Source organism: Canis lupus, chromosome 20 (genome assembly GCF_003254725.2).
Source record: "Canis lupus dingo isolate Sandy chromosome 20, ASM325472v2, whole genome shotgun sequence".
Lineage (NCBI taxonomy): Eukaryota > Metazoa > Chordata > Mammalia > Carnivora > Canidae > Canis > Canis lupus.
In genome coordinates this window covers 4,973,925-4,999,909 of record NC_064262.1, presented here as the reverse complement: position 1 = coordinate 4,999,909, position 25,985 = coordinate 4,973,925, and the positions used below count along the sequence as shown (strand labels likewise).

At 41.0% G+C, this 25,985-nt stretch overlaps 1 protein-coding gene across 7 annotated transcripts in view; it reads right to left on the bottom strand.

Moving 5' to 3' along the window:
• The window catches only part of C20H3orf20 (chromosome 20 C3orf20 homolog), a 77,483-nt gene extending 52,151 nt beyond the window's left edge, over positions 1-25,332 (bottom strand). For 5 of the 7 annotated variants that reach the window (XM_025449041.3, XM_049097585.1, XM_049097586.1 and 2 more), the window contains exons 1-5: positions 25,012-25,332; positions 15,942-15,998; positions 15,043-15,563; positions 14,172-14,309; positions 8,802-8,921 (exon numbers count right to left, since the gene is read on the bottom strand). In XM_025449041.3, coding sequence (XP_025304826.1) covers positions 8,802-8,921; positions 14,172-14,309; positions 15,043-15,502 — 718 coding nt within the window. In that variant the 5' untranslated portion in view covers positions 15,503-15,563; positions 15,942-15,998; positions 25,012-25,332. Of the gene's footprint in view, positions 1-8,801; positions 8,922-14,171; positions 14,310-15,042; positions 15,582-15,941; positions 15,999-25,011 lie in introns of all 7 variants that reach the window. The other 2 variants (XM_049097584.1, XM_049097587.1) reach the window with 2 other exon arrangements.
• Positions 25,333-25,985: the final 653 nt, after the last annotated feature.

Sequence of the window (25,985 nt, the reverse complement as noted above, 5' to 3'; positions counted from 1 at the left end):
CTCAGCGTTGTGAGATCAAGCCCCGCATGGAGCCCCGTGTTGGGCTCTGGGTCAGTGGGGAGCCTGCTTCTTTCCCTCTGCCCACTCATCCCCCACCAAAAAAAAAAAAAGTCTCAGTTCCAACTCAATCAGCTATAACACTTCTCTGATGTATTTTGACTGAGATTTGGATTGAAATGTTTTCTTATACATTGCGGTAAACTACACATCACAAAAATTTATCATCCTAACCATTTTTACTACAGACAGTTCTGTGGTATTAAATACATTCATACTTTTGTGCAACTGTCACCACCATCTATCTCTATAAACCCTTTTTCATCTTGTAAAATTAAAACTCTTACTCATTAAACAATAACTCCCATTCCACTCCCTCAGCCTCTGGCAACTACCACTCTACTTTCTGTCTTTATGAGTCCAACTACTCTAAGTATCTCATATAAGTAGAGTCATATAGTATCTGTCTTTTTGTGCCTGGCTTATTTCACTTAGCATAATGTCTTCAATGTTCCTCTGCATTATATCATGTGTCAAAACTTCCTTCCTTTTTAAGGCTGAGCAATATTCCACTGTGTGGATAGGCCACATTTTCTTTACCCATTTATCCACTGACAGACACTTGGGTTGCTTCCATGTTTCAGCTATTGTGAGTAATGCTGCTACGAACATGGGTGTGCACATATCTCACTGAGATCCTGCTTTCAATTCTTTTGAGTATATACCCAGAAGTGGAATTACTGGATTATATGGTAATTCCATTTTTACTTTTTTGAGGAAAAGCCACAGTTTTCCATTCCAGCCACACCATTTTGCATTCCCACCAGCAGTGTATAAGCATTCCAGTATCTCTATATTCTCTCCAACTCTTGTTTTCTGGTGTTTTGTTTGTTGTTGTTGTTTTTATATAGCAGACATCCTACTGGGGATGAGGGAATATCTCATTGTAGTTTTTGATTTGCATTTCCCTAATGAGTGATGATGAACATTTTTTCACATGCTTGTTTACCGTCTGTATATCTCCCTTAGAAAAAAGTCCATTCAAATCCTGTGCCCATTTTTGAGTCAGGTTGTTTCTCTTTGCTGTTGTTTTTAGAAGTTCTCTATTTGGTTTGAATTATAATTATAGATATATTATTTGCAAATACTTCCTCTAATTCTGCCTTTTTACTCTATGGATAGTATCTGTTGATGTACAAAATTTAAAAATTTTCACAAAGTCCAATTTGTTCATTTTTTTTGTTGCTGTACCATATCCAAGAAATCATTGCCAAATCCAGTGTCATGAAGCCTATGCCCATGTTTTCTTCTAAGAATTTTATTGTTGTAGGTCTTGTATTTAGTTCCTTGACCCATTTGAGTTAATTTTTATATGTATTATTAGATAAGGATCCAATTTCATTCATTTGCATGTGGAAATCCAGTTTTCCTATGCTAGTCATTGAAAAGACTGAATGTCCCATTGAATGGTGTTAGCATTCTTGTCAAAAGTCATTTGACCAATATAAATAATAGTGAAAGGGAATATAAGGGAAGGGAGAAGAAATGTGTGGGAAATATCAGAAAGGGAGACAGAACATAAAGACTCCTAACTCTGGGAAACGAACTAGGGGTGGTGGAAGGGGAGCAGGGCAGGGGGTGGGGGTGAATGGGTGACGGGCACTGAGGGGGGCACTTGACGGGATGAGCACTGGGTGTTATTCTGTATGTTGGCAAATTGAACACCAATAAAAAATAAAGTCATTTGACCATATATATAAAGATTATTCTTGGGGTCTCTATTCTAATCTGTTGGTCTATATGTCTATCTTTATATGCCAGTAACACACTGTTTTGGTTGCTGTATCTTTGTAGTAAGTTATGAAATAAGGAAATGTGAGTCCTGCAATTTTGTTCTTTTTCAAGATTGTTTTAGTTCTTTGGGGGCACTGAGACTCCACATGAATTTTAAGAGGAGTTTTCCTATTTCTGCAAAAAAATATCATTAGGATTTTGATAGGGACTGCTTTGAATCTGTAAATCCTTCTGGATAGCATTAACATTTTAACAATTTTAACTCTTCCAACTCATAAACATAGGATATACTTCCATTTGTTTGTTTTTTTCTTTAATTACTTTCAGTAATGATTTGTAGCTTTCATTGTACAAGTCTTTCATTTCCTTGGTTAATTCCTAGAGTATTTTGCTCTTTTTTTCTGCTATTGTAAATGGAATGTTTTTGTAATTTCCTTTCCAGAGTGTTGTTTGTATATGAAAATGAACTGATCCGTGTATTGTTGTATCCTGCTACTTTGATAAATTCATTTATTCTATTGGGTGCAATATTTATGGCTTTCTGTATATAAGATCATATTATCTGCAAACAGATAATTTTAATTCTTCCTTTCTAATCTGAATGTCTTTTATTCCTTTTCTTGTCAATCTTGCTATGGCTAGAACTTCCGGTTCTATGTTGAATAGAAGGGGTGTAAGTGGGCATCTTTGCCTTATTCCTGATCTTAGAAGAAAAGCTTTCAGTCTTTCACTATTATGATGTTCGCTTTATGTTTTTCATATATGACCATGTGAAGGTAGTTTACTTCTATTCCTAGTCGCAGAGTGTTTTTTTTTTTTTATCATGAAAGAGTGTTGATTGCCAAATACTTTTTCTGCGTCACTTGAGATGATTGTATGTTTTTTTTCCCCCTTCATTCTGTGATTGAGTTTTGTGTGTTGAACCACCCTTGCATTCCAAGAACCTGCTTGGTGTCATGGTGTTAAATCCCTAATGTGCTGCTGAGTTGTGTCGCTAATATTTTGTTGAAGATTTTTGCATCAGTGTTCATAAAGAATATTGTCTGCAGTTTTCTTTTATTGTAATGTCTTTGTCTGGTTCTGATATCAGAGTAAAGCTGGCCTCACAGAATGAGATGGGAAGTGTTCTCTCTTCTTTTTTGGGGAAAGCTTGAGAATGATTGTAATTAGTTCTTTAAATGTTTGGTAAAATTCACCACTGAAGCCATCAAATCTAGGGCTTTTTATAGTTGAGAAATTTTTTTTTAAGATTTACTTATTTATTTGAGAGAGAGTGTGCATGTGTGTGTGTGAGTGCCAGGAGGGACAGAGAGCGAGACAAGCAGACTCCTGCCAGGTGGGGAATCGATGCAGGGCTCAACCACGGAACCCTGAGATCATGACCCATGCTGAAACCAAGAGTCAGATGCTCAACTGACTGAGTCACCCAGGCACCTCTTTGTTGGAAGAGTTTTTATTACTGATTTAATCTCCTTAGTATTCATAGGTCTACCAAAATTTTCCACTTCTTCTTGATTTAGTCTTGGTTGATTTTGTGTTTCTAGGAATCTGTCCATTTCATGCAAGTTATCCAATTCTTTGGTGTATAATTGTTCATTGTACTCTCTCATAATCCTTTTTATTTTTATAGAATCAGTGATAGAGTACCCACTTTCAATTCATTTTAGTTATGAGTCTTCTTTTTTTCTTAGTTTATCTAGCTAAAGTTTTGTCCATTGTGTTCTTTTCAAAGAATCAACTTTTGATTTCATTGATTTTCTCTATTTTTTAAATTCTCTTATTTCTCTCTATTCTAATCTTTATTTTTTCCTTTTCTAGCTTTGGTTTTAGATTCTTTTCCTAGTTCTTTAAATTGTAAATTTAGGTTTTTAAGTTTGATGTCTTTCTTATCTTTTTTTTTAAGATTTTATTTATTTATTAATGAGAGACACACGGGGGCGGGGGTGGCGGGGGGAGAATGGCAGAGACACAGGCAGAATGAGAAGCATGCTCCATGCAGGGAGCCTGACATGGGACTAAATCCCAGGTCTCCAGGATCACGCCCTGTGCTGAAGGTGGCACTAGACCAGAGCCACCCAGGCTGCCCATCTTTCTTATCTTTTAATTAAGTATTTGTGACTGTAAATTCCTCCTAGTACTACTTCTGTTGCATCCTGTAGGTTTGTAGCATCATATATGATGCTCTCATTTTTTCATTCATCTCTAAGTATTTTCTAATTTCTCTTGTGATTTCTTTGTTAATCTATTGGTTGCTTAAGAATGTGTTATTTACAGGGCACCCGGGTGGCTCAGTTAATTAAACACCTGACTCTTGATTTTGGCTCAGGTCATGATCTTGGGGTTGTGAGACTATGTGCTGTGTCAGGCTCTGTATTCAGCATAGAGTCTGCTTGAAATTCTCTCTCCCTCTCCCTCTGTCCTTCCCCCTGCACTCTCTCTAAAAATAGATAAAATCTTTAAAGAATATGTTATTTACTTTCCACAACTTGTTTTTTTCTAGTTTTCCTTCTGTTATTGCCTTCTAGCTTCAACTCATTGTGGTCAGAAAAGATACGTTGTATGATATCTATCTTTTTAAATTAATTGAGATAATCTATGGCCTAACATATAACCTATCCTGAAAAATGTCCAATGGCACTTGAGAAGAATGTGCATTGCTCTTGTTGTTTGTGTTCTAATTGGTTAATTGTGTTATTTAATTCCTCTATTTCCCTACTTTTCTTCTGCCTGGTTGTTTTTCCATTATTAAAAGGGTACTGAAATTTCCGACTATTACTGTAGAACTCTCTTGTCTTTATTCTGTCAGTTTTTGCTTCAGAGAACTATATATTTTATGCTTCAGATATTTTTATGGTCTGTCATTAGGTGCATTAAATATTTACACTATCTTCTCATATTGAAACTTTTATTAATACACAGTGTCCTTTGTCTCCTGTAGCTTTTTTAAAATTTAAAGCCTATTTTGTTTGATACTTGTATTGTAACCCCTGCTCTCTTTGCATAGAATTTCTTTTTCCATCCTTTCACCCTCAATGGGTGTCTCTGGATCTCAAGTGAATCTCTTATAGATAGCATATCTTTAGATCATGTGTTCTTATCCATTCTGCTGATCTCTATCTTTTGATTGGAGAATTTAGTCTATTTGCATTTAAAATAATTACCAATGAGGGACTTCTACATTGTACTTTTTGCTTACTATATGTCATATGACTTTTGCCCCTCATATCCTGCAATACTGTTTTCTTTATATTGATTGTCATGAAAGGTTTAAATTCCTTTCTCATTTGCTTTTTTGTATATTCTATAGGTATTTTCTTTGTGGTTACAATGGGAATTACATTTAACATCCTAAGGTTCTAACACTCTAATTTGAATTTTTACCAGCTCAAGTTCAGTAATACACAAAAACTCTCCTCCTTTACAGCTTCATCCCAAACCCTTTCAGTCATCATAAGATTATATCTTTATATGTTATGGGCACCAAAACATAAAATAACAATCTTTTAAATGTATTAGTCTTTTAAATTACATAGAAAACAAGATTTGTAGTTACCAACCAAAGTTACAGTAATACTAGATTTTACACTAATTATTTTTTCTTTAAATGTATTAGTCTTTTAAATCTTGTAAGAAACAAAAAGTGCAGTTACAAACCAGTTACAATAATCTTAGCTTTTATAATTGCTCATGTCTTTACTTTTATTGAGATCTTTATTTCTCCATACAGCTTCAAGGTACTGTCTAGTGTCCTTTCATTTCACCTTGCAGAACTCCCTTGAGCATTTCTTGAAGGGTATGTCTAGTGGTCATGAACTCCCTTGGGTTTTGTCAATCTGGGGAATTTTTAATATCTCCCTCACTTTTGAAGGACAGTTTTGCTGAAAAAAGGATTCTTAGCTGACAGGGTTTTTTTTTTTTTTTAAGATTTTATTTCTTTATTCATGAGAGATACAGAGATAGAGATAGAGATAGCTAAAGACAGAGATAGAGATAGATAGAGATAGAGATAGAGATAGAGATAGAGATAGACAGAGAGAGAGAGAGAGAGAGAGGCAGAGACACATAGAGGGAGAAGCAGGCTCCATACAGGGAGCCTGATGTGGGACTCAATCCTGGGTCTCCAGGACCGGGCCCTGGACTGAGGGTGGCGCTAAACCGCTGAGCCACCCTGGCTGCCCTGACAGGGTTTTTATTTTTCCCTTTAAACACTCAGAATATACAGGCCCAGTGTCTTGTGGCCTCCAAAGTTTCTGATGGGAAATCTGCTGACAATCTTATTGAAAATTCCTTGGATGTGATGATTTACTTTTCTCTTGCTGTTTTCCAGGTTCTCTGTCATTGTCTTTAGAAAGTGGTTATACTGTATCTTGGTGTGGATCTCTTTGAGGTCATGTTACTTGGTGTCTGTCAAACTTCTCCGATGTTTATACTCACATCTTTCACCAAGTTTGGGAAGTTCAGCCAACATTTCTTCAAATATTCTCACTGTCCCTTTCTTTCTCCTTCTGAGCCTCCCACAATGTGCATGTTGTTCTCCTTGATGGTGTCCCACAGGTCCCTTAGACTCCATTCATTTAAAAATATATTTTTTTTCTTTCTGTTCTTCAGATTCAATATTTCAATTGTTGTATCTTCAACTTTGCTTATTCTTTCTTCTACCTGGTAAAATCTGTGGGTGGCAATGTTTTGTGCTAATTGCACTTATTTTCATAGTTATCCCCCTGTGGCAGGTGTTAGTTGGAATAAGAAATGGTGACATGAAATTATGGAGGTGGCCCTCCATGACTGAAATTCCAGAGGCATCTATTCAGGATCACATGTTTCTAAGCCTCTGCTACCCACCCAACTGAAGCCACATGCTCTCCCTTAATATATGCAGGCTCAACTTCATGCATGAAAATTGGTTCTAAGCCAAACCCACTACTTAGGCCCCAACTGAGCCCTGAACACTTCAGAATAAAGTCTTCCTCACTGTCAGCAAGTCTTGGGGTTTCTGGCTGGTGCTTGGATACCATCTCTGGTATCTGCCACTATGAGTGGCTCCTGGTCCCTTACACTGCTTCTCCTGCCACCAAAGACCAGAGACTTGGCTCTGAGTCCCAGCTAGCAGCTGGCTGACCTCCTGGAAAATCTTCTAGTCTGACCATTCATGTCTGGCTTGGCCCTAGGTGCCTTGGGTCCTTGAGGGTGACAGCCTCTTGCACTAACCAGGAACCATTGTTAACAGATTTCTCTCAGTTCTCCTTCTATAATGTTGGCCTACTTTCCATAAATAGCTGTTGTTCCCTCAGGGAGTAGGCTCAACTCCTGAAGCCTGTCTGCTCCAAGTCTGCCTGGCCCTAGAACTGCAAAGGGGGCAGTTGGTAAGGTATGATAGCAGATGTGTATGAACAGATAGCAGAGCCTAATATCCAAGTGGACTATAACCATAATAACTCTACAATATGTCCAAACTGGAAAAGTTTTTAGAGTGAAAGTGAGCATCATTAATTGTTATGTCAGGAAAATAAAAATAAATTGGGACATTCCTGTGCAAGATGGGTCACATAGTTACATATAAACTATTAGAGAAAGTTAATCATCCATTCTAGCATGCATGTGTGAGACTAATTTCCAAATATCTCAAGAACCTATAAAAAATGCAGCACCATGAACACACATCTAGTGAGAACAATGCAACATCATGACAAATCACATCTCGGTGGGGTAGCAGAGTGAAAAAACAGCCAGACAGACGAAGAGACCAACAGAAGGCATCATCCTCAGGGTCATTAGGAGGGAAAATCATGAAATCACTGTGTATCTTGAAGATACTTTGTTTTCTCTCAAAGGGATTGTGTTTAATTATGGCCAGTTTGGGAATGGATATAATAAAACCAGGAGCACATAAAGTGGAATGCTAGAAACAATGCTGTGGGTTACTGAGAGAAAGCATATCAACAGAGGTAAAGGAACTGTGGAAATGACACGGGGCAGCTGAGTCTACTCCAAGCAAGGGAGATGAAGACATCAGCTCCATTAGGGAAGGTATTCTTTGTCTTAGAGTCCACATGTGTAACCCCAGGATTTAGGACAGTGAATGACAACCAGCAAATGCTCACTGAACATTTGTTCACTGACTGAAAGGATATAGGGTCAGCTTGATATGGAGAATGAGGCTTGGAGGAAAGCAAATCACACGGCCAGCCAGGGGCAGGGTCAGAAATAAAATCCAAACGTCTCAACTTCCAGCCTTACCTCCAGTGTCTGTGGAAGTCAATTAGACAGTCTTTGAGCATTCCTCCTTTATGTTGATCCTCCCACCACCTCTTTGCAAATATAGCCCTCCCTCATCTACCCCATTCTGCCAACTGCCATCACGGGTGCAGGTAATCAGAAGTTCCATAAGACCTTGCCCTGCTCTCTCCAGCAGCAACTTCTTTCTCCTCTGAGCTTTTGGCTGCACGATTGCTGCTATACTGTTTGGCCTCGTCTACCACCTCTTTCTTTCTGTTGTGTGTCTTCCTCAGTGGAAATAGCAGGGCCCTCTATTCTCTCCTTCCTGCATGAACTGGCCCAACTGGGACATTCTGTTAGGTCTGGTATCCAAATACCCCTCTGCAGATACTAGTTGCCCCACTTGGTGTGAGTAGGAGCAACACAGATCTCTCTCTGAGTAATGCAGATGAGTTTGGGTTTCTGAGGGGTGCAAGATATGGGTTTGATAGGGATGTTGTTCCAGGTGAACCAGGGACATGTTTACATGATATAATGCGAATCACATCCCCACGAAGGGAGGGCACATAAACAAATTATGAGCCTGCATTATGGAGTGACTGGGTTAAGAGGTGTCAAATTGTGTGGTACATATATGTCAGTAGCTTCTACCAATAGCTGGGAGAGCCATAAATCCTTCCAATCAGAAAACTAAGTCAAACCATCTCATCAACCTACCTTGGGAATCCTCTATCCCCCTCTCCAACTCCACCCCCAAAGATGGGTTAAGAGGTCTTGATGGGATCCTCTATTACCTGTTTTCTTCTTAACATCTCTTCCAGTTGAGAGGGAAAAGCTTAGACAGCCAGTAGAGGACTCATAGACAAGCTGGTAAGGTGAGTTCACTCCTATGGCTGGAGTGTTCATAGAGGAATCTGGAAAGGAACACAGATTTTTTTTTTAACCAAAAATATAATATGGACTTTTTATTCTAGTAGTGTGGTAGAGTAGATATTTATTTAGATATTCTAAAGTGCCCTGGTTGTTACAAAACAACCAGATCTTGGAAGAAAAATACTTTTTAATGCATGAGCAGGCTCAAAGTAATTAAGGGAAATCATTAAGATTTCTTTCTACAGTACCCCGTCCCCCACGCCACTACAATATCCCTTAAAAGAGAAATGACTCCCTGCTCCCCAGTGCAGGTAACAGGAAGCAACAAGCACAAAAGGCCATGGTATTACTGTGAGGGCAAATGCAGATATATGTGCAAAACTAGGTGGAAAGAATAAACATTGGGCCAACTATTCCCTTATCCAAGGCACAGAAATCAGATGCTTCTTCAACAGATCAATCCCTTGCAGAATCACACTGTCACATGTAGAATCATTTGATATTTGACCACCAATTTAGTACCTGTGGGGCTCCTGGGTAGCTCAGCCACTTAAGCATCTGACTCTTGACTTCAGCTCAGGTCTTGACCTCAGGGTCATGAGTTCAAGCCCTGCATTAGGCTCCATGCTGGGTGTGGAGACTACTTTAAAAAATTAGCACCCCCATCATGAATGGAAAATCTTGATCATACTTACATAAACCACATCAAATCATTTGCTCATTCTTCCCCCCAAACATGGTCATTTCACTGGTTAAGCATGAAATTGTTAGGAAATGTCAGGCACTGTGAATGTTTATCACAGGTCAACCAAATTCATAAAGAAAATGGCAAACTTCACCTCTTAAATAGGCAAAGACTATAACCAAAAACTGGATACTGGATAATGCACACACACAAACAATACCCTTTGCTAGTGACCCAAAAGTTGAGATCAGAACAACTTTCAGTACTTTCTAACTTAGCAGAAATGAACTAACAACAACCAATACTGGTAAAGATGGGATGAAACTGGTCAACTATCCTGGTGTAGACAAAATCCATCTAGAAAACAGTATTTAGCAAGAGCTGTAAAAAAAAGCAAAAGTCATGCAAAATAAGTCAACAGGGTTTGAATCTTCTTTTTAATGCCCTGTGAGAGCTAATTCAAGTCCTTCTAGGATCAAATACCTTTCCAAAAGAAATGGATCACTCCTTCATTTGCACTTTGTTGGTTAGGTACCCACCACCACCACCACCCCACACTAGGCTGGTTTATTTTATTATTTTTTTAAGATTTTATTTATTCATTCATGAGAGACACACACACAGAGAGGCAGAGACATAGGCAGAGGGAGAAGCTGGTTCCCTGCGGGGAGCCCGATGTGGGACTACATCCCAGGACCCCAGGATCACACCCTGGGCTGAAGGCAGATGCTCAGCCGCTGAGCCACCCCAGCGTCCCTCTAGGCTGGTTTAAAGAGAGCGACTGGAACAGACATGCCAACAAGTGAGAGCTTCCCTAGGGAGTGTGCTGGCATACTCTGCTGATGCAGCAGGATGCAGAAATCATCAAAGCCTCTCCAGAGTTCAGCTTAGCTCTCTGCAAATTCTCCTCCACTTAGATTGACCACAACCCACAAGGCACACAGCAAGTTACTGTATCACAGGTGAAAGCCTGTGATCCTGCAAGAATACTCAAACACCTTATGAAGTGAAATGCTAATGGTGACAACCATTTCCTCTTATAGGTGAGGGGACACTATATTCAGGTAGGAGAGCACCATGGGAAGGTGTGAGGGTGAGCAGTTGGGCCAGGTGGGACGTTCCTATCCCTGCAACAGACCATCAGGCAGTGCGCCCCTCCAAATGAAATGGATCTCTAAGCTCTAGGCAGAACACAAAGTGCAGGAATCCAAGTATGCTGGTAACCATCTGTGTAAATAGTTACAGCAGAGTTAGAGAGCCTGTGTTAATAGGGCATAGCTGACCCTAAACAGAATGGGCACAGAGGAAATTCCCATAAAACAAAGACCTCCAGTAGTTCATGGTAAATAGTGGGGGGGAGGGTGGGGGTGAGGGGAAACCCACTGGAACTTGATATGAGAGAAGAAAAACAAATTCAATGCTCAAAAAACAAACCAATTAAAAAATGAGCAGAAGACATGAACAGACATTTCTCCAAAGACACCTAGATGGCCAACAGATACATGAAAAGATGCTCAACATCACTTATCATCAGGGAAATGCAAATCAAAATCATGATGAGATACCACCTAACACCATTTAGAATGGCTAAAATCAACAACACAGGAAACAACAGGTGTTGGCGAGGATGTAGAGAAAAAGGAACACTTGTGCACTATACACTTATCATGATGAGCACTGAGTAATGTACAGAATTGCTGAATCACCATATTGTACACCTGAAACTAATAGAGCACTCAATCACAGCAGAATAGGTTAAAAATAGCAGAAAAAATTTAAAAACTAATAAAGTGTAATAAAAGGAAAAAGAAAAAAGCATACTAAGATTGAGGCTCAAAAAAGGAATGAGAAAACAAAAGTTATCCAAATAGGGGGCACCACGGTGGCTCAGTTGGTTAAGTGTCCGACTCTTGATTTGGACTCAGGTCATGATCTCAGGATCATGACATAAAGCCCACGTTGGGCTCTGCTCTGAGCATGGATCAATTTGGGATTTTCTCTCCTCCACTCCTTTTGCCCCTCTCCCCACTCACATACACTCTCAAAAAAAGTTATCAAAATAACTTTCTTTTACCTTGTATTCAACAAAAATTTGTTGGTATTGTAAACATGCACTAATTCTTTTTTTTTTTTTAAGATTTTATTTATTTATTCATGAGAGACACAGAGAGAGAGGTGCAGAGACACAGGCAGAGGGAGAAGCAGGCTCCATGCAGGGAGCCGGATGCGAGACTTGATCCTGTCCCGCAAGATCATGCTCTGAGATAAAGGCAGACGCTCAACCGCTGAGCCACCCAGGGGTCCCATCACACACACTAATTCTTAAAAGCAATAAAAATGACGGTCATTTTTGTGAGGTGGGGTGATTTTCTTTTTTCCTGAATGGTTGTACAAGAGCGATAAAACAGGAGTTCCTTCATATTGCCTTTGCAAAAGCATCCAAGGGCTTTAGCTGCTTTGCTTTTTAACCCTTTGATACCCAAACCATCCTTTCTCCATAAAGTCACTGCTCCAGACAATTTTCCTGTCTCCAGTAGCTGACTAGTTTTGCTCCACTGAGCCATCATCAGAGGCTCTGCGTGGGAACTGAGTAGCTTTTCAACATTATTTCTACTGGCTTCATGAAATTCCACATTTTTCCCCCAAGGATGGCAATTTTATTGTGTAATTTATTTGTACTGAACATGTATATTATCAGATGTTTAACCTCTGACCATCAAGGGAAGCCTGACAAACATCCAGTGGACATGGAGAGATGCTAGTGGGAATGGATTTTACAAATGAGGGTGAGTGGTTAGGAGATAAAATTTTTTACATTTCCCCACAAAACCGCCTACCAGTGAGGATGAGTTTTAGCCATTCAAAACGAACACAGGTGACCTTTGAACAACATGGATTTGAACTATGTGGGTCCACTTATACGTGAATTTTTTCTGATAAATACAGTAAGTACTGTAAATGTATTTTCTCTTGGGATTTTCTTAATAACATCCTCTTTTCTCTAGCTTATGTTAATGTAAGAACACAGTATAGCACATATACGTACAAAGTACGTGTTAACCAACTGTTGATGTTATCCGTAAGGCTTCTGGTCAACAGGAGGCTATTAGTAGTTAAGTTTTGGCAGAGTCGGAAGTTACATGTGGATCTTCAACTGCTTGGGCGGTCAGCACATGTTGTGCAAGGGTCAACTGTACTTATATCTATCACACTCAAGAGATACATTAGATACAACTGAATCACCATTGTCTTCCAGACCCCCTCCCCCCACCCCTCTCCAGAGCTCACGTCTCCAACTTTGCATCTGGCATTTCCCTTCATGCTTTTTTACTTGCACTCTGCATAATGTACTCATAAGCAATATATTACTTGTGTTTTTTAGAATTTTATTTAAGTAGTATTATACCAAATGTATCCTTCTAGAATTTGCTTTTATTTGCTTAACACTATTTTTTGAGATTTATCTATATTGATATGTGTGTTTTAGTGCTTGTTTCATTTTGTATTTTTTTCCTTTTTAATTGAAGTACAGTTGAGATTCAATATTAGTTTCAGAAGTGCAATATAGTGAGCCCACGTTTGTGTACATTACAAAATGCTCATCACAGGGGTGTTTTGCCTGCTGACTTGGTGGAGTGCATGACTCTTGAGCTTGAGGTCATGAGTTCGAGCCCCACGTTCGGTGTGAATATTACTTAAAAATATGTTGGGGCACCTGGGTGGCTCAGCGGTTGAGCCTCTGCCTTTGGCTCAGGTGGTGATCCTGGCATCCTAGGACCTAGTCTCATATCAGGCTTCCCGCAGGGAGCTTGCTTCTCCTCTGCCTATGTCTCTGCCTCTCTTTGTGGCTCTAATGAATAAATAAATAAATAAAATCTTTAAAAAATATATTTTAAAAAATGCTCATCACAATAAGTGTAGTCACCATATAAAGTTGTTACAATGGTGTAATCTATAGTCCCTATACTATACAAGTGCTTGATTTTTACTTCTCACTATGTTCCATTGTCTAAACAGACTATAAATCATATTTCTCCTGTTGAAGGACATTTAGGTTGCTTCCAATTTTATTTCCCTTTGCCGTTCTAAACAGTGCTACAATAAACATTCTGGGACAACTTGTACCTGTGTGCCACATGTGCCTCTCAAGTGTGGCCAGGGGCCTGCTGTGAACCCACACCAGGCCATGATCAGATGAGCATGGAAATTAAGAGTAAACATTTAGAAAACTCTGTGGAAATTTGACATTCCTGTGACATCATATTTTTGAAAAGATTGGCAATTTTATACACTGGTCCTTCACCACAGATAGTTTGAAAGGCACAGCTGTAGGGAATGACCTAGAAGAGAAATTGCTGGGTTGTAAGATGCTAGAACATCTCCCGTCTTGCAGATACCATCAAACTGCTCTGCAGGGTAACTGCACCACCTTATATACTTACCTGCAGCATTTGAGGATCTCTGTTGCTCCAGGATCTTTCTGTTTGAGAACCCACCTCAACTCTTAGGGATGTCAAATGTTTAAAATGGGGATTTGACTCTCTATCTTGCATTCTTATTGACACTATTTGAACTTCCACCTAAGGGCTGAAGCTTGGGTACCCACCTTTCCCAAACTGTCCAACACTCTGACCACTTCTCCCAATTGTGCCAATCAGGTAGTCAAAAGCCATCTCCTTGGCATTGAGGTGGAGGAGCTGGCTGGCCTCCACAAAACGCCTTGTGATGTCCAGGGGATTGGCACCTAAAAAGAATCATTGAAGTAACTCATTTTTTTCCTGGTGCAGGGCTAATGCTTCCAGAAAAGGATCTCTGTAAATACCCCAGGAAATTAGGGTAGAGGGAAGACCCACTCCTAGGGTAAGCAAGTATGAGGGTCTTCCTCATGGAAGGGTCTCAAACTCTGAAGACTTGTCAGGTGGCATTTTGCTCTCTGCCCCCCCCTTCTCTCTTCCTACCCATAGGCCAGGGTACTGATGCCATTAGCATCTAAAATAACATCTAGAAGGCTCTAGAAGCATCTAGAAGGCTCAAGTACTGGTAAGCATCTATCTCTCCTCCTTGATCTTGGGGTTACACCCTTACCATGGATGGTCTTCCTAACCACTAATCGGCCCTCTCAATTTACCTCCCTCTTCATGGGTGCTGCCTCTCTCCACCTCTGCATCATTTCCACAAACTCCACCCTTCAGTACCTCTGGCCTCACACTGTTCTCCAAAGCCTACCTCTTCCAGTCTGGACTCAGCAACATCGGGGAAATGGGAGGAAAACATGGAGAACAGAAGGGGTGAGAGGATGACTCTTGAGAGGGCTATAGGAAGGGGTTTGATTCCTATAGCAGACCCGTGGCTGCCACCTATCCCCAGCATATCCTTATATACCTGTCTGGGGTGGCTGTGGTGGACACACACATCAGTCTGGGCAGATCCTTCCAGGCTCAGAAAAAATGGAGAAGAATCTGGCGAGCCAGCCTTACCAGACACGGACTCCACCATGGCCTTCATCTTCAGGGCGAGCAGCTCTGTCAGCAAGTGAATGGACTGCCGCTGGAATTTGTGCAGGGTCTCCTGGCCAGAGTGCACCAGATAGCCATGGGTGGTGAACTTGGCTGGCCCGGTGGGCAGCAACTGTGGCGGTGGTATTGCTGGTGGTGCTGGCTTCTTCTGGACAGGGACCTGCATGGGGGCTGATTCCATAAGCACTGCGGGGGGAGCTCCAATGCTGATCTCCAGACCCATGATGTCAGATGGGGTAGGCACCATGGGGTCGGCAATAAGCTCCTCCCAAGTGAACTCAAAGATGTTCCTGATGCCCTTAGGTACAGAAATGCCTGCGTTCCGGCAACTGATGAGCAGTTTGGAGATGCGGGCCAGGAGCCTGGGGGCCGAGGCTGTGTATTGCTGGTACAGTTCTCGGTTGCTCTTGATGTCATTCATGTTGCTACAGTATGCATACTGCTAGGTAATACTGTCCATCTCGGACCAGATGGACCTGCAGCTATAGAAAGTCAAAGCCCTTGAGAGGTGAATGAGAGTGACAGTTCTTACCTAAGGTGAAGCCTTGGAGACAGACAATATGGAAGTGCTGAAATGGCCTTTACAGGTCATTGAACCAGCGGGTCCTATCCAGGAAGGATAAGGAAATAACTGATGGCTCCTCATACAGTAGGGCAAAGAGATGTCCCTCCTCTTCCCTTTTATTCCCCAAGACAGGATCAGATAAGCCCACATTAGTGGGTGAGTTTGGGAAGGGCCTTTGGAATGACTGGATTCCAGAAATGGTTTCAGGGACAGTTATACAATTTGAGACCTCTTGGAGGAACCCTAGGTGCTGGAGGAGTGGAAAGGATAGGAAAGGAGAAAGGTTCCACTGTACCTTTTATAGTTAGAGACCTGAGGGTGGAAGATCTGCTTGTGGTCTATTAATAAAAACCTGCAAAAACAAAAACAAAAAACATTTTATTGGCTCTCTGGAGGAAGGTGATGTGGAAGTTCCAGGTGGCAATGCAAGGATGGGCATACAATTATTCAACATGAACATCCAAGGGCAGACAGAAAAGAATGAGGAGAATAAATTTTCTCAATTCAATGATTAATATTTGCCACATTTCATCAAATCAAGTTTTGATGTAATTGGTTATAAGATATACCATCTTACAAGAAAGAAAAAAATCAATGTAAGATGCCATTGACCGTAAGACATATCACAATTTAAGAGATGTTAAAATGGAAAAAAATGCCTACCTTAAAATCAGTGAACTGTAATAAATATTTTTCCCCATTTAAAAAAAAATTTCCCACTTTAATAGAACTTCTTGAGGGCTCTGAGTCCTCATCAAGTAGACATATATGGGTTAGCAGATCAGCATACTCGTGTCTGGGTCAGCTGAACACCATTAGGTACTGTGGTGGTTTTTAACCTGACATACTTCTAAACTGTGTTTTATTCTTGTCTTCTTAATACATATCAAAAATAGACCACTGGTTGAAGTGAGGGAGTGTGAAGAACAATTTGGTAAACACAAAAATGGCCGGGAAAATCTGCAAATAGACTTGTAGAGTTTTGTAATCAGATCTGAAAGTTTCATTTATCTGATCAAAATGAACCCCAGAAGGACATTCTTCAGTAATATATCAATCTAAAATACATTGGCAATAATGTAAAGTCACTTCTTGATCTTGAATTACACAAAAATGATGATTTATTTCTTTTCATTTCTGCTGGGCTGTGTAAGAACATGAGCCTCTGCAAAAGATGCTCAAGAATCCAGAACACAGGGGTGCCTGGGTGGCTCAGTCAGTTAAGCATCCAACTCTTGGTCTCAACTCAGGTCATGATATCTTGATTCTGGGATTGAGCCCTGTGTCAGGCTCCACTCTCAGTACAGAGTCTGCTTGTCTGCTCCTCCCTTGCTTATGCATGTGTGCATGTTCTCTATCTCAAATAAATAAATAACTTAAAAAAAAAAAAAAGAATCCAGAACACGTAGGAAAGGCTGACCAAGGGAAGCGTAGGGTAGAAGAGGGTGGGGTCCACCCCCATCACCTTTGCTGGCATTTCCATGCAGTGTAGGCCAGTTGCCCTGTTGTGTGCCTTAAATGGCCCCAAAAGCACACTAGTAGTATGCTAGAGGGCCTAGTAACGTCGGCCCTTAGACCAGAGGAAGGACTGCTGGCCCGGCCTGACAATTCTTATTACCACAGCCTTCCAACCGTCAATTCTACCTTCCATCCTGACAATCACTCCCCACAATGTCCATGGTGGTCTTCTCCTGCCAGACAATCCTCATTCTTTCACCTCTCAAAACTGTATCCTTTGGAGCCACCCCAAGTTCACCCCTGGGGTGCACCACCAGCATTTACAGAGCAAGTTAACAGGCACGATCTGCTGTGATCACCCTGGGGTGAGATTATTATCTCTCCCGTGTCACTGATGAGGAATCAGAGGCTTAGGGAGACAGAGCTCCAGGTCAGGTGGGAGTTGCCTATGTGTTGACTCCTGGCACAGAAGCTTTCCAAACACAGTATGATTTCCTCACAGCCCTTAAGCTGCTCCTGCCCATCTATCAGCAATAAAACCTCTAAGGAACAAGAGTTGCACAGAGCAAACCCTTTTGACATCCTGGTTTGCAGATAAGTGGCTTCCCAAGTCTATTTGCCTGCCCCCTGGCATCCCTATTTCTCAGCTTTGGAGACTCAGAAAAATACTTCATATTTAAGATGATAAGTCTGCAAGACAAAGAAACCACTCAGAATCTCAGTCATCTGGGCAACCAGCCAGAAGGATCTGACCCTGACCAAGAAGGGCAGGATTTTTTTTTTTTTTTTTTTTTTTTTAGCCAAGGACTCAAATGAAGAGAAGACAAATACAGTCCTTGAAATCTTAACTGGTCTGAGGAAATTCCCCTCATCCCACCCCTACCAGTTCATTTCTTTTGAGGTTAATTTTGAAGAGATGTCTTACAAACAGATAAAGACCTTTTAAAGCAGTTTTATTGAGATATAATTCACATATTATACAGTTTGCGCCTTTTAAAGTGTACAATGGTTTTTAGTATATGCAAAGCTGTGCAACCGATACCACTATCTAATTTTAGACCATTTTCATCACCTCCAAAAGAAATCCATTAGCAGTCACTCCCCAGCCCCCCTTCCTCCTAGGCAACCACTAATCTAGTTTCTCTATAGATTTGCCTGTTCTGGGCATTCCACATAAATGAAATCACACACCATGTTGTCTTTTGTGACTGGCTTCTTTCACTCAGCATGTCTCCAAGGTTCATCCATGTTGAGCATGTATCAGTTAGGTCATTCATTTTTATGGTAGAATAATAACCCATTATGTGGATATACCACAACTTATTGATCCATTCATTATTTGGTTGACATTTTGGTTGCTTCCACTTTGGGGGCATTATGAATAGTAGTACTATGAACATTCATGTACAGGTTTTTGTGTGTACAGATGACCTCACCAAGATCCTCCTGAGCGTACATCTAGGAGTGGAATTGCTGGGTCATATGATGACTCAGTGTTTAACATTTCAAGGGACTGTCAGACTGGTTTCCAAAGTGGCTGTACCATTTTATAGTCCCACCAGCAATATAGGAGAGTTCTAATTCTCCCATGTCCTTGTGAGCACTTGTATGTCTTTTTGATTCTAGAGCCGTTCTAGAGGGTGTGAAATGATATCTCACTGTGATTTTGATTTGCATTTCTCTAATGACTAATGATGGTGAGCATCCTTTTGTGTGTTTATTGACAAATTTATGACTTCTTTGGAGAAAAGTCTGTTTGGATCTAAAAGCTGTTTTTTTTTAAAGAAATGTCATTTAAAATTAAACACTGTCATATATTTATATTTACATTTACATTTAATTATATATAAATATTACAATAATCAACATAAATATTTGTTATATTTATAATTTATATTTACCTGTATTTTAAAAATATTTTTAATTAATTTATTTATTTACTTGGGAGGGGATGGGACAGAGGGAGAGGGAGAGAGAAAACTCAAGCTGACTCCATACTGGGCACAGAGCAGGACACAGGGCCTGATCCCATGATCCCATCATAACCTGAGCCAAAATCAAGAGTCAAACACTTAACACTGCACCACCCAGGTGCCCCAAACTGTATTTATTGCCATATATTTATCTCTTCAAAATTCAGCTAGAGGTGCCCCTGTGCCTAAATCCTACCTATGAGATGAAAGTAGAGTTGCTTGGTAGGGACCTGAGACATGATTTTTAAAGGAGGCTACCTTCATGGACAGAACGCTCATTCTTTCCTCTCAAGCTACTCTCTTTCCTTTCATTTGGAATAGATTTGGCTGCAGCTCCAGTAGCCATTTAGAGCCATGAAATGACCTTGGGGAAGGAAGCTATGCACTAAAAGTGGCTGAGCAGAGTGACAGAGCCTGGGCTCCTGATGATACAGTAGTACCCCCACACTAGCACTTGGCCACCTACTTCCAAACTTATTTTACAGAAGAGAATGAACCCCTTTATTTAGATCTCTGTCCTTAGCAGTCAAGTGTGATTCCTGACTGACCACCAGCCATGCTGAAACACCATCCCACCCTTCGTTCTATGTATCCATTTTTATTCTGTCATTGGTTTTCCATCACTGAGACATGGGCCTTGCCCTCAAACAGCTCAAAGCTTAACAAGCAGGGCAGCCCCGGTGGTGCAGTGGTTTAGTACCACCTGCAGCCTGGGGTGTGATCCTGGGGACCCGGGATCGAGTCCCACGTCAGGCTCCCTGAATGGAGCCTGCCTGTGGAGCCTCTCCCTCTGCCTGTCTCTGCCTCTCTCTCTCTGTGTCTCTCATGAATAAATAAATATTTTAATAATTTAAAAAAAAGCTTAACAGGCAGATCAGACTTATAAAATTAACTTATAGACAAATATGATAAGGGTCACACTAGAGAAAAATGTACAAGGGCTGTGAAAACCCAAAGAAAAAGGTCTAATGGAAGTAGAACTGAAGATGGTTATAAAAGATGAGCAGAACTGGGCCACCTGGGTGGCTCAGTGGTTGAGTGTCTGCCTTCAGCTCAGGGTGTGATCCTAGAGTCCTGAGATCGGGTCCCGCATAGGACTCCCTGCATGGAGCCTGCTTCTCCCTCTATGTCTCTGCCTTTCTCTGTGTGTCTCTCATGAATAAATAAATCTTTTTTTTTTTTTAAGATGAGCAGAAGTTGCCATTCTAGGCAAAAGGAAAAGGATGTGCAAGGGAGAAGAGGCATTTAAAGTATGGTGGGCTTAGAGAACTGCAAAACACATCAGTATGACTGGGTTCTGTGGGAAAGTAGCCGATGGAGTTGGAAAAGTGGCCTTAAATCAGATCGCAAAGGGCCTTGTATATCATGCCAAAGAATTCGCAAGTGTTGTATGATCAAATATTCAAATGTATGGTCTCAAATCACTAGTTGTGTGCCATGTGGTAAATCTCTGCAACTGGACAGCAGGGGCCAGGTTTTCTCTCCCTTTTATAGTGTCAATATTACTAAATACAGTGCTGTGAAATACCAGAAACTGAAAAATACTAGTGGCATCAAAGTCACATGAATAGCCTCACAGACCCATGCAGATGGCCATAAGCAAAGTTTCAAGAAACACCTCCCATAAAGAATGGAAAAGATTGCATGAGAAGTTTATAAAGCATATAGAAGATGACAACAGGCCCGGTGCCGCCTTCATTCGATTTGCTGCCTGGTTGTTCTGTCCCAGAGGACAGATACAAGGGGAGAAACACTCAAAGCTACAATGACACGTCAGAGTGCTTTCTGCAAGGGAGAACAGAAGCCCAGAGAAGGCAGCGTGGCTGGGCAGCTAAGAGCTCAGGCAACCTGACTCCGAGCCTGGCATTTGATCTGTGTGAGAATCTCAGGGGCCCTAGTCTCCATCTCCCAGGACAGTGAGGATTAAGTGAGGTGATGCATGTACAGGCGCAATGCCTAGCACATCAAGTGCTCGGTGGATGCTAAATAGAAAAAGGAAATTATCTGGAGTGGTCAAAGAAGGTTGTGAAATGGAAATGACAGAAAATGCCCAGAAACAAATTGACTAGCAAACAAGGAGAGGAAGAGCCTTCCAGGTGGTGGGCAGAACACCTGCTCAGGGTGGAGGCTCTAAACTGCCTGGCAATTTTGGAGAATGAGAAGCAGAGCATGCTTTGGGTTAGTGTGGGTTGCGGAGGGGCCAAGCACGGGAGGGGCAGTAGGGGTCAGTTGTGAAGCAATGAGCCTGGACCTCATCCTGCAGGTGATGGGAAAGCATGGAAGGAGTGCAAGCAGAGGCGACATCTGTATTCTAGAGTGCTCCTCCCAGAGGCTGCCAGTGCGGTGGGCAGCGGGCGGTGTGAGCAGCCAGGTGCCCTAGGGATTCACCAAGGGGAGGAGCCGCACCTACAGCACTCTGAGTTCTGCCTACAGTGAGGAGGGACTTCCAGCCTTGATGCACCCAGAAGAGTACTTAAAAAGCACAAACACAACAAACTGCCAGGGGTGCAGTGGAGCACAAGTGGAACAGGAGTGAAAAGTGGGAAAATTCTGAACAGGATATAGGAAAAGCAAGTGCACATAATCAGAAGGAAGCTGAGGGGTAAAATTTGGCACAGGTTTTTTTTTTTATTTTTAAAGATTTTATTTATTCATGAGAGACACAGAGAGAAAGGCAGAGACACAGGCAGAGGGAGAAGCAGGGAGCCCGATGTGGGACTCGATCCCAGGACCACGGGATCACGCCCTGAGCCAAAGGCAGACACTCAACTGCTGAGCCACCCAGGGGCCCTTGGGCATAGGTTTAGAAGAAAAGAAAATGGCATCCTTCCTTCCCATTACTGGCACTGACCCAAGAATGTTTTTTAGAAGTGCGTACAGCTGGTGGCTTCTGGGTGGTTTAGTCGGGTAACGGGCTGCCTTTTGGCTCTGCTCAGGATCCCAGGATCCCAAGACAGAGCCCCCTCAGCAGGGAGTCTGCTTCTTCCTCTCCCTCTATCCCTGCCCCTCCCCGCCCTGCTTGTGCACTTCTCTCAAACAAAACAAACAAACAAACAAACTTTTTTTTTTTTTTTAAGTACATAACAGGGCAGTCTGAGTGGCTCAGTGGTTTAGCACCACCTTCAGCGGGGGCCTGATCCTGGAGACTCGGTATCAAGTCCCGCGTCGGGCTCCCCGCACAGATTTTGCTTCTCCCTCTGTCTGTGCCTCTGCCTGTCTCATGAATAAATAAAATCTTAAAAAAAAAAAAAGTACATAACAGCACACTCAAAAACAAAATTAAACTTAGCTCTTTCAGGTCATCTGGTCCTGGCTTTCTTTGCTATTATCTCTAGTTTCTGGCTCTCTACGGTTTTAATCAGAAATGCTTTGATAAAGACAGCAGAGCAGATGTCACTGCGTGCCTGCAGTCTGTGAGCAAGCCCAGCTGTAGGCTAGGACAAGCATGAAGGTGAGCCCTCACTCAGCACACCAAAGAAGTGGAGATGAGACTAGGAAATTTAGCAGACACTGCCCTTTCTGTTGCTCAGTATATAAAGCATGTTCTGGACAGATGCTTGAATTCTCTACGCAGATGAGAGGAAGAAAGAAGGTGAGCTAGATAGAGCAATCATCTGAGAGGAAGGGGGGAGGCATTGCTTAAAATTAAACTTAACTGCCTACCACCAAGGAAGGTTTACACAGGAGACTGGAGCCTCAGGGTCACTCACTCCTCATCCTGGAGCAGAATTCACTTGCAAATCACCTGCATCCTCTACATGGGAGATTTATCAAGGCATCAAGGGCCCTTATTAAGGTGGCCCTTATGGTTTCCCAGCAAGGCCCACCAAGAAACATAAAAAAACGATCATCCCTTTGACCCAGTGATCTCACTTCTGAAAGTAATGCCCAGAGGGACAGTTTAAAAGGGGGAGAGAGGTACTTGGATACAGATCTATGCTGGTTGAGTCCAAAAAAAGATGCTTATAGCTTCTTCTTTCCTAATAGTGAAATACTGCAGCCAACCAACAACTGAGGGTTAAATGATGTAGATTTGATGAACTATTAGGCAATTAAAAATTTCTGAGCAACTCAGTTTTAAAGATGTTATTTTAAAAAATGGTATGTTTACACTGATCACACATCCCTTAAATCTTGTGCAAATCCTAACTGGAAGTAGAGATATAGAGCCTTTTCTAAGGTAAAGATGGATCTTGCAAATTATGAGAAAATGCTCAACATCCCTAATTATCAGGGAAATTGAAACCACAATGGGACATCATCTCACACCTGTTAGAATGACCACCAAAAAGATAAGAAATAACAAGTGTTGGAGAGAATGTGGAGAAATTGGAACCGTCACACACCGTTGGTGTGCAGCCACTATGGAAACTAATTTGGAGGTGCCTCAAAAAATTAAAAACAGAATTACTATATAATCCAGGAACTCCACTTCTGGGTATTTATGCAAAGAAAATAAAGCCACTATCTGGAAGAGATATATACACCATGTTCATTTCAGCATTATTTACAATAGCCAAGATATGGAAGCAACCTAAATGTTTATCAATCGATGAGTGAATGGATTGAAAAATGTGATTTTTATATATAATGGAATATTACAGAGCCACAAAAAGGAAATCTTGCCATTTTCAACAGGAATGGACCCTGAGGGCATTATGCTAAGTGAAATAAGTCAAAGACAAATACCATATGATCTCTTATAAGTGGAATCTCAAAAACCCAAAAAACTAAAAAGCCAAGCCCACAGAAACAGAGAACAGATTGGTGGTTGCCAGAGGGAGAGGATGGGGGTGAACAAAATAGGAAAGTGAGGCAAAACTGCAAGATTCCAGTAATAAAATAAACAAGCCATGGGGGTGTCATGTACAGCATGGTGACTACAGTTAATACTGTGTATTGCATATCTGAAAGTTGCTAAGAGAGTAGATCGTAAAAGCTCTCATCACAAGAAAAAAAATTCTCTATGTATGGTGATAGTAACTAGACTTACTGTGGTGATCACTTTGTAATATATACAAACATCAAATCGTTAGATTTTACAAATGAAACTAATCTATGTAAATTAAACCTCAATAAAAAAAATAGTTTTTGGAAGAAAGACAGTAAATCCTGGGTCCGCTGCAAAGACAGCAAAGACTTGTCTTGGACAAGTACTTTTCTTGGACATTCTTGGGACCTGGGAGAACTGGGCTGTGACCAGTGCCTATTTTTGTGTTTCTATTTTTCATAAACAACCTTGAACAACATGTGTGGAGAGGTGTGCAGCAGGGAAAGGGTCACTGAGGGATCAAGTCTCTAAAACTAATGTTCAAGTTCATGGTAATTGCTGATAACCATGAGAAACAGAAATAGAAAATGTACCCCAGTGAAAATATCTGTTACCACCAGGCAAAACTGCCACCAGTTGAGCTTTCAGAGTTAGGAAGAATGTGGCAGTTAGAAATGTGGTGAACTGGGTGATGGGCATTAAGGAGGGCACATGATGAGATGAGCACTGGGTGTTATATGTTGGCAAAATGAATTTAAAGAAAAAAGAAAAAAAGAAACATGGTGGAGAAAGAAGCTATTTAAATTGAGAGTGAAAAAGAAGTAATATTTCTGACTGAACAAACACGCATTTACCATGTATGTGTATATAAATGCAGCCCAGGATTTAAGAAACACGGTAACAGATCAATACTGGGCCAGAGTGACAGGTTTTCACTAAAACACCTTGCTTCATTAATTTTCCAGTTTTTCCAGGCAATAATCTACACCTATCACATCATTCTCCCCCCACTCCCAAACATTAAGCTCGATGTCTAGATCCTACGCTAACAAAATGCCTCACCGAGGCAGCTCACAAGGGCTGGGTGAGAGGCCCAAGGGGTTGATTCATTTTCTCTCAGTTTTCAGCAGGTCAACAAATTCTTTCCGATTATCATCACTTACCTTAGCCATATAGTTTTTTACAGGAACTGCTTGACATATAACTTAGTTCAATTCACTGGCTGAAAAAGAGACTAAACACATATGGCGTGGCTACTCTGTGTTGTACTAACTGTAAAGACCAGTACCCACCCCTGTTCCAAATTCCAAATTCTACTGCCTCATCTCTATGTCACAACAAGGTTAGCTGAAAACCATCTTGCAGGCTGCACTGAGGCTTTAGGAGGAAATAAATGATCCCACAAATCTTTGGTAAATGTATGGCTAAACATAGCAGGAATCTCATGTATATGGATTTAAAGTTTCTCCTTCGGGAATTTTGCAAGCAAACAAAATGATTTATTTAGCCAATTTGAAGGAACTGTATCAAAACAAAGGCCTAGAGGAAAGATTACAATGAAAGCAAACAATTCAAAGCCATTTCTGATCCAAAACATTTCCCTTAGCTCTACAAAGATATGAGTAAGGTGTGGTCATGTTTTCTGACAGGAGAGTTCACCACTGCTTGCCTCCAAGGTTAAACACTGGTATAAGAACATCTTGAATGCTTAATGCATGCCTGGAAGAATGTTTATCAATCCTTCAGTTACTAATGTGGGGATTATATGTAGTTAGGCCATAGGGCATATTTAAAAAATAAATCATTCAGAGTTGTGCTATCCAAGACAGTAGCACTAGCCTCAAGTCTTCTGAGCATCTGAGATGTGGTTAGCATGACTAAGGCAACTAAAATTGTATTAAGAATTGCTATTTGATTTGGTTACTGGAAAACTTAGAAATGTTTGTGTTTGGAAAAACCCAGGTGTGTGAATATTTTTCACTGTATATTCTAGGAAATATAAACACAGATCAAGTATTCCTGATGAAAATTTAGCAACTGAATTTAAATGTATCATCAGTGGATATACAGATTTCTTGTATTTTTGTATTTCTTGGTGTGAAAAGAAATACAAAAGTATCTCGATATTTTTAATGCA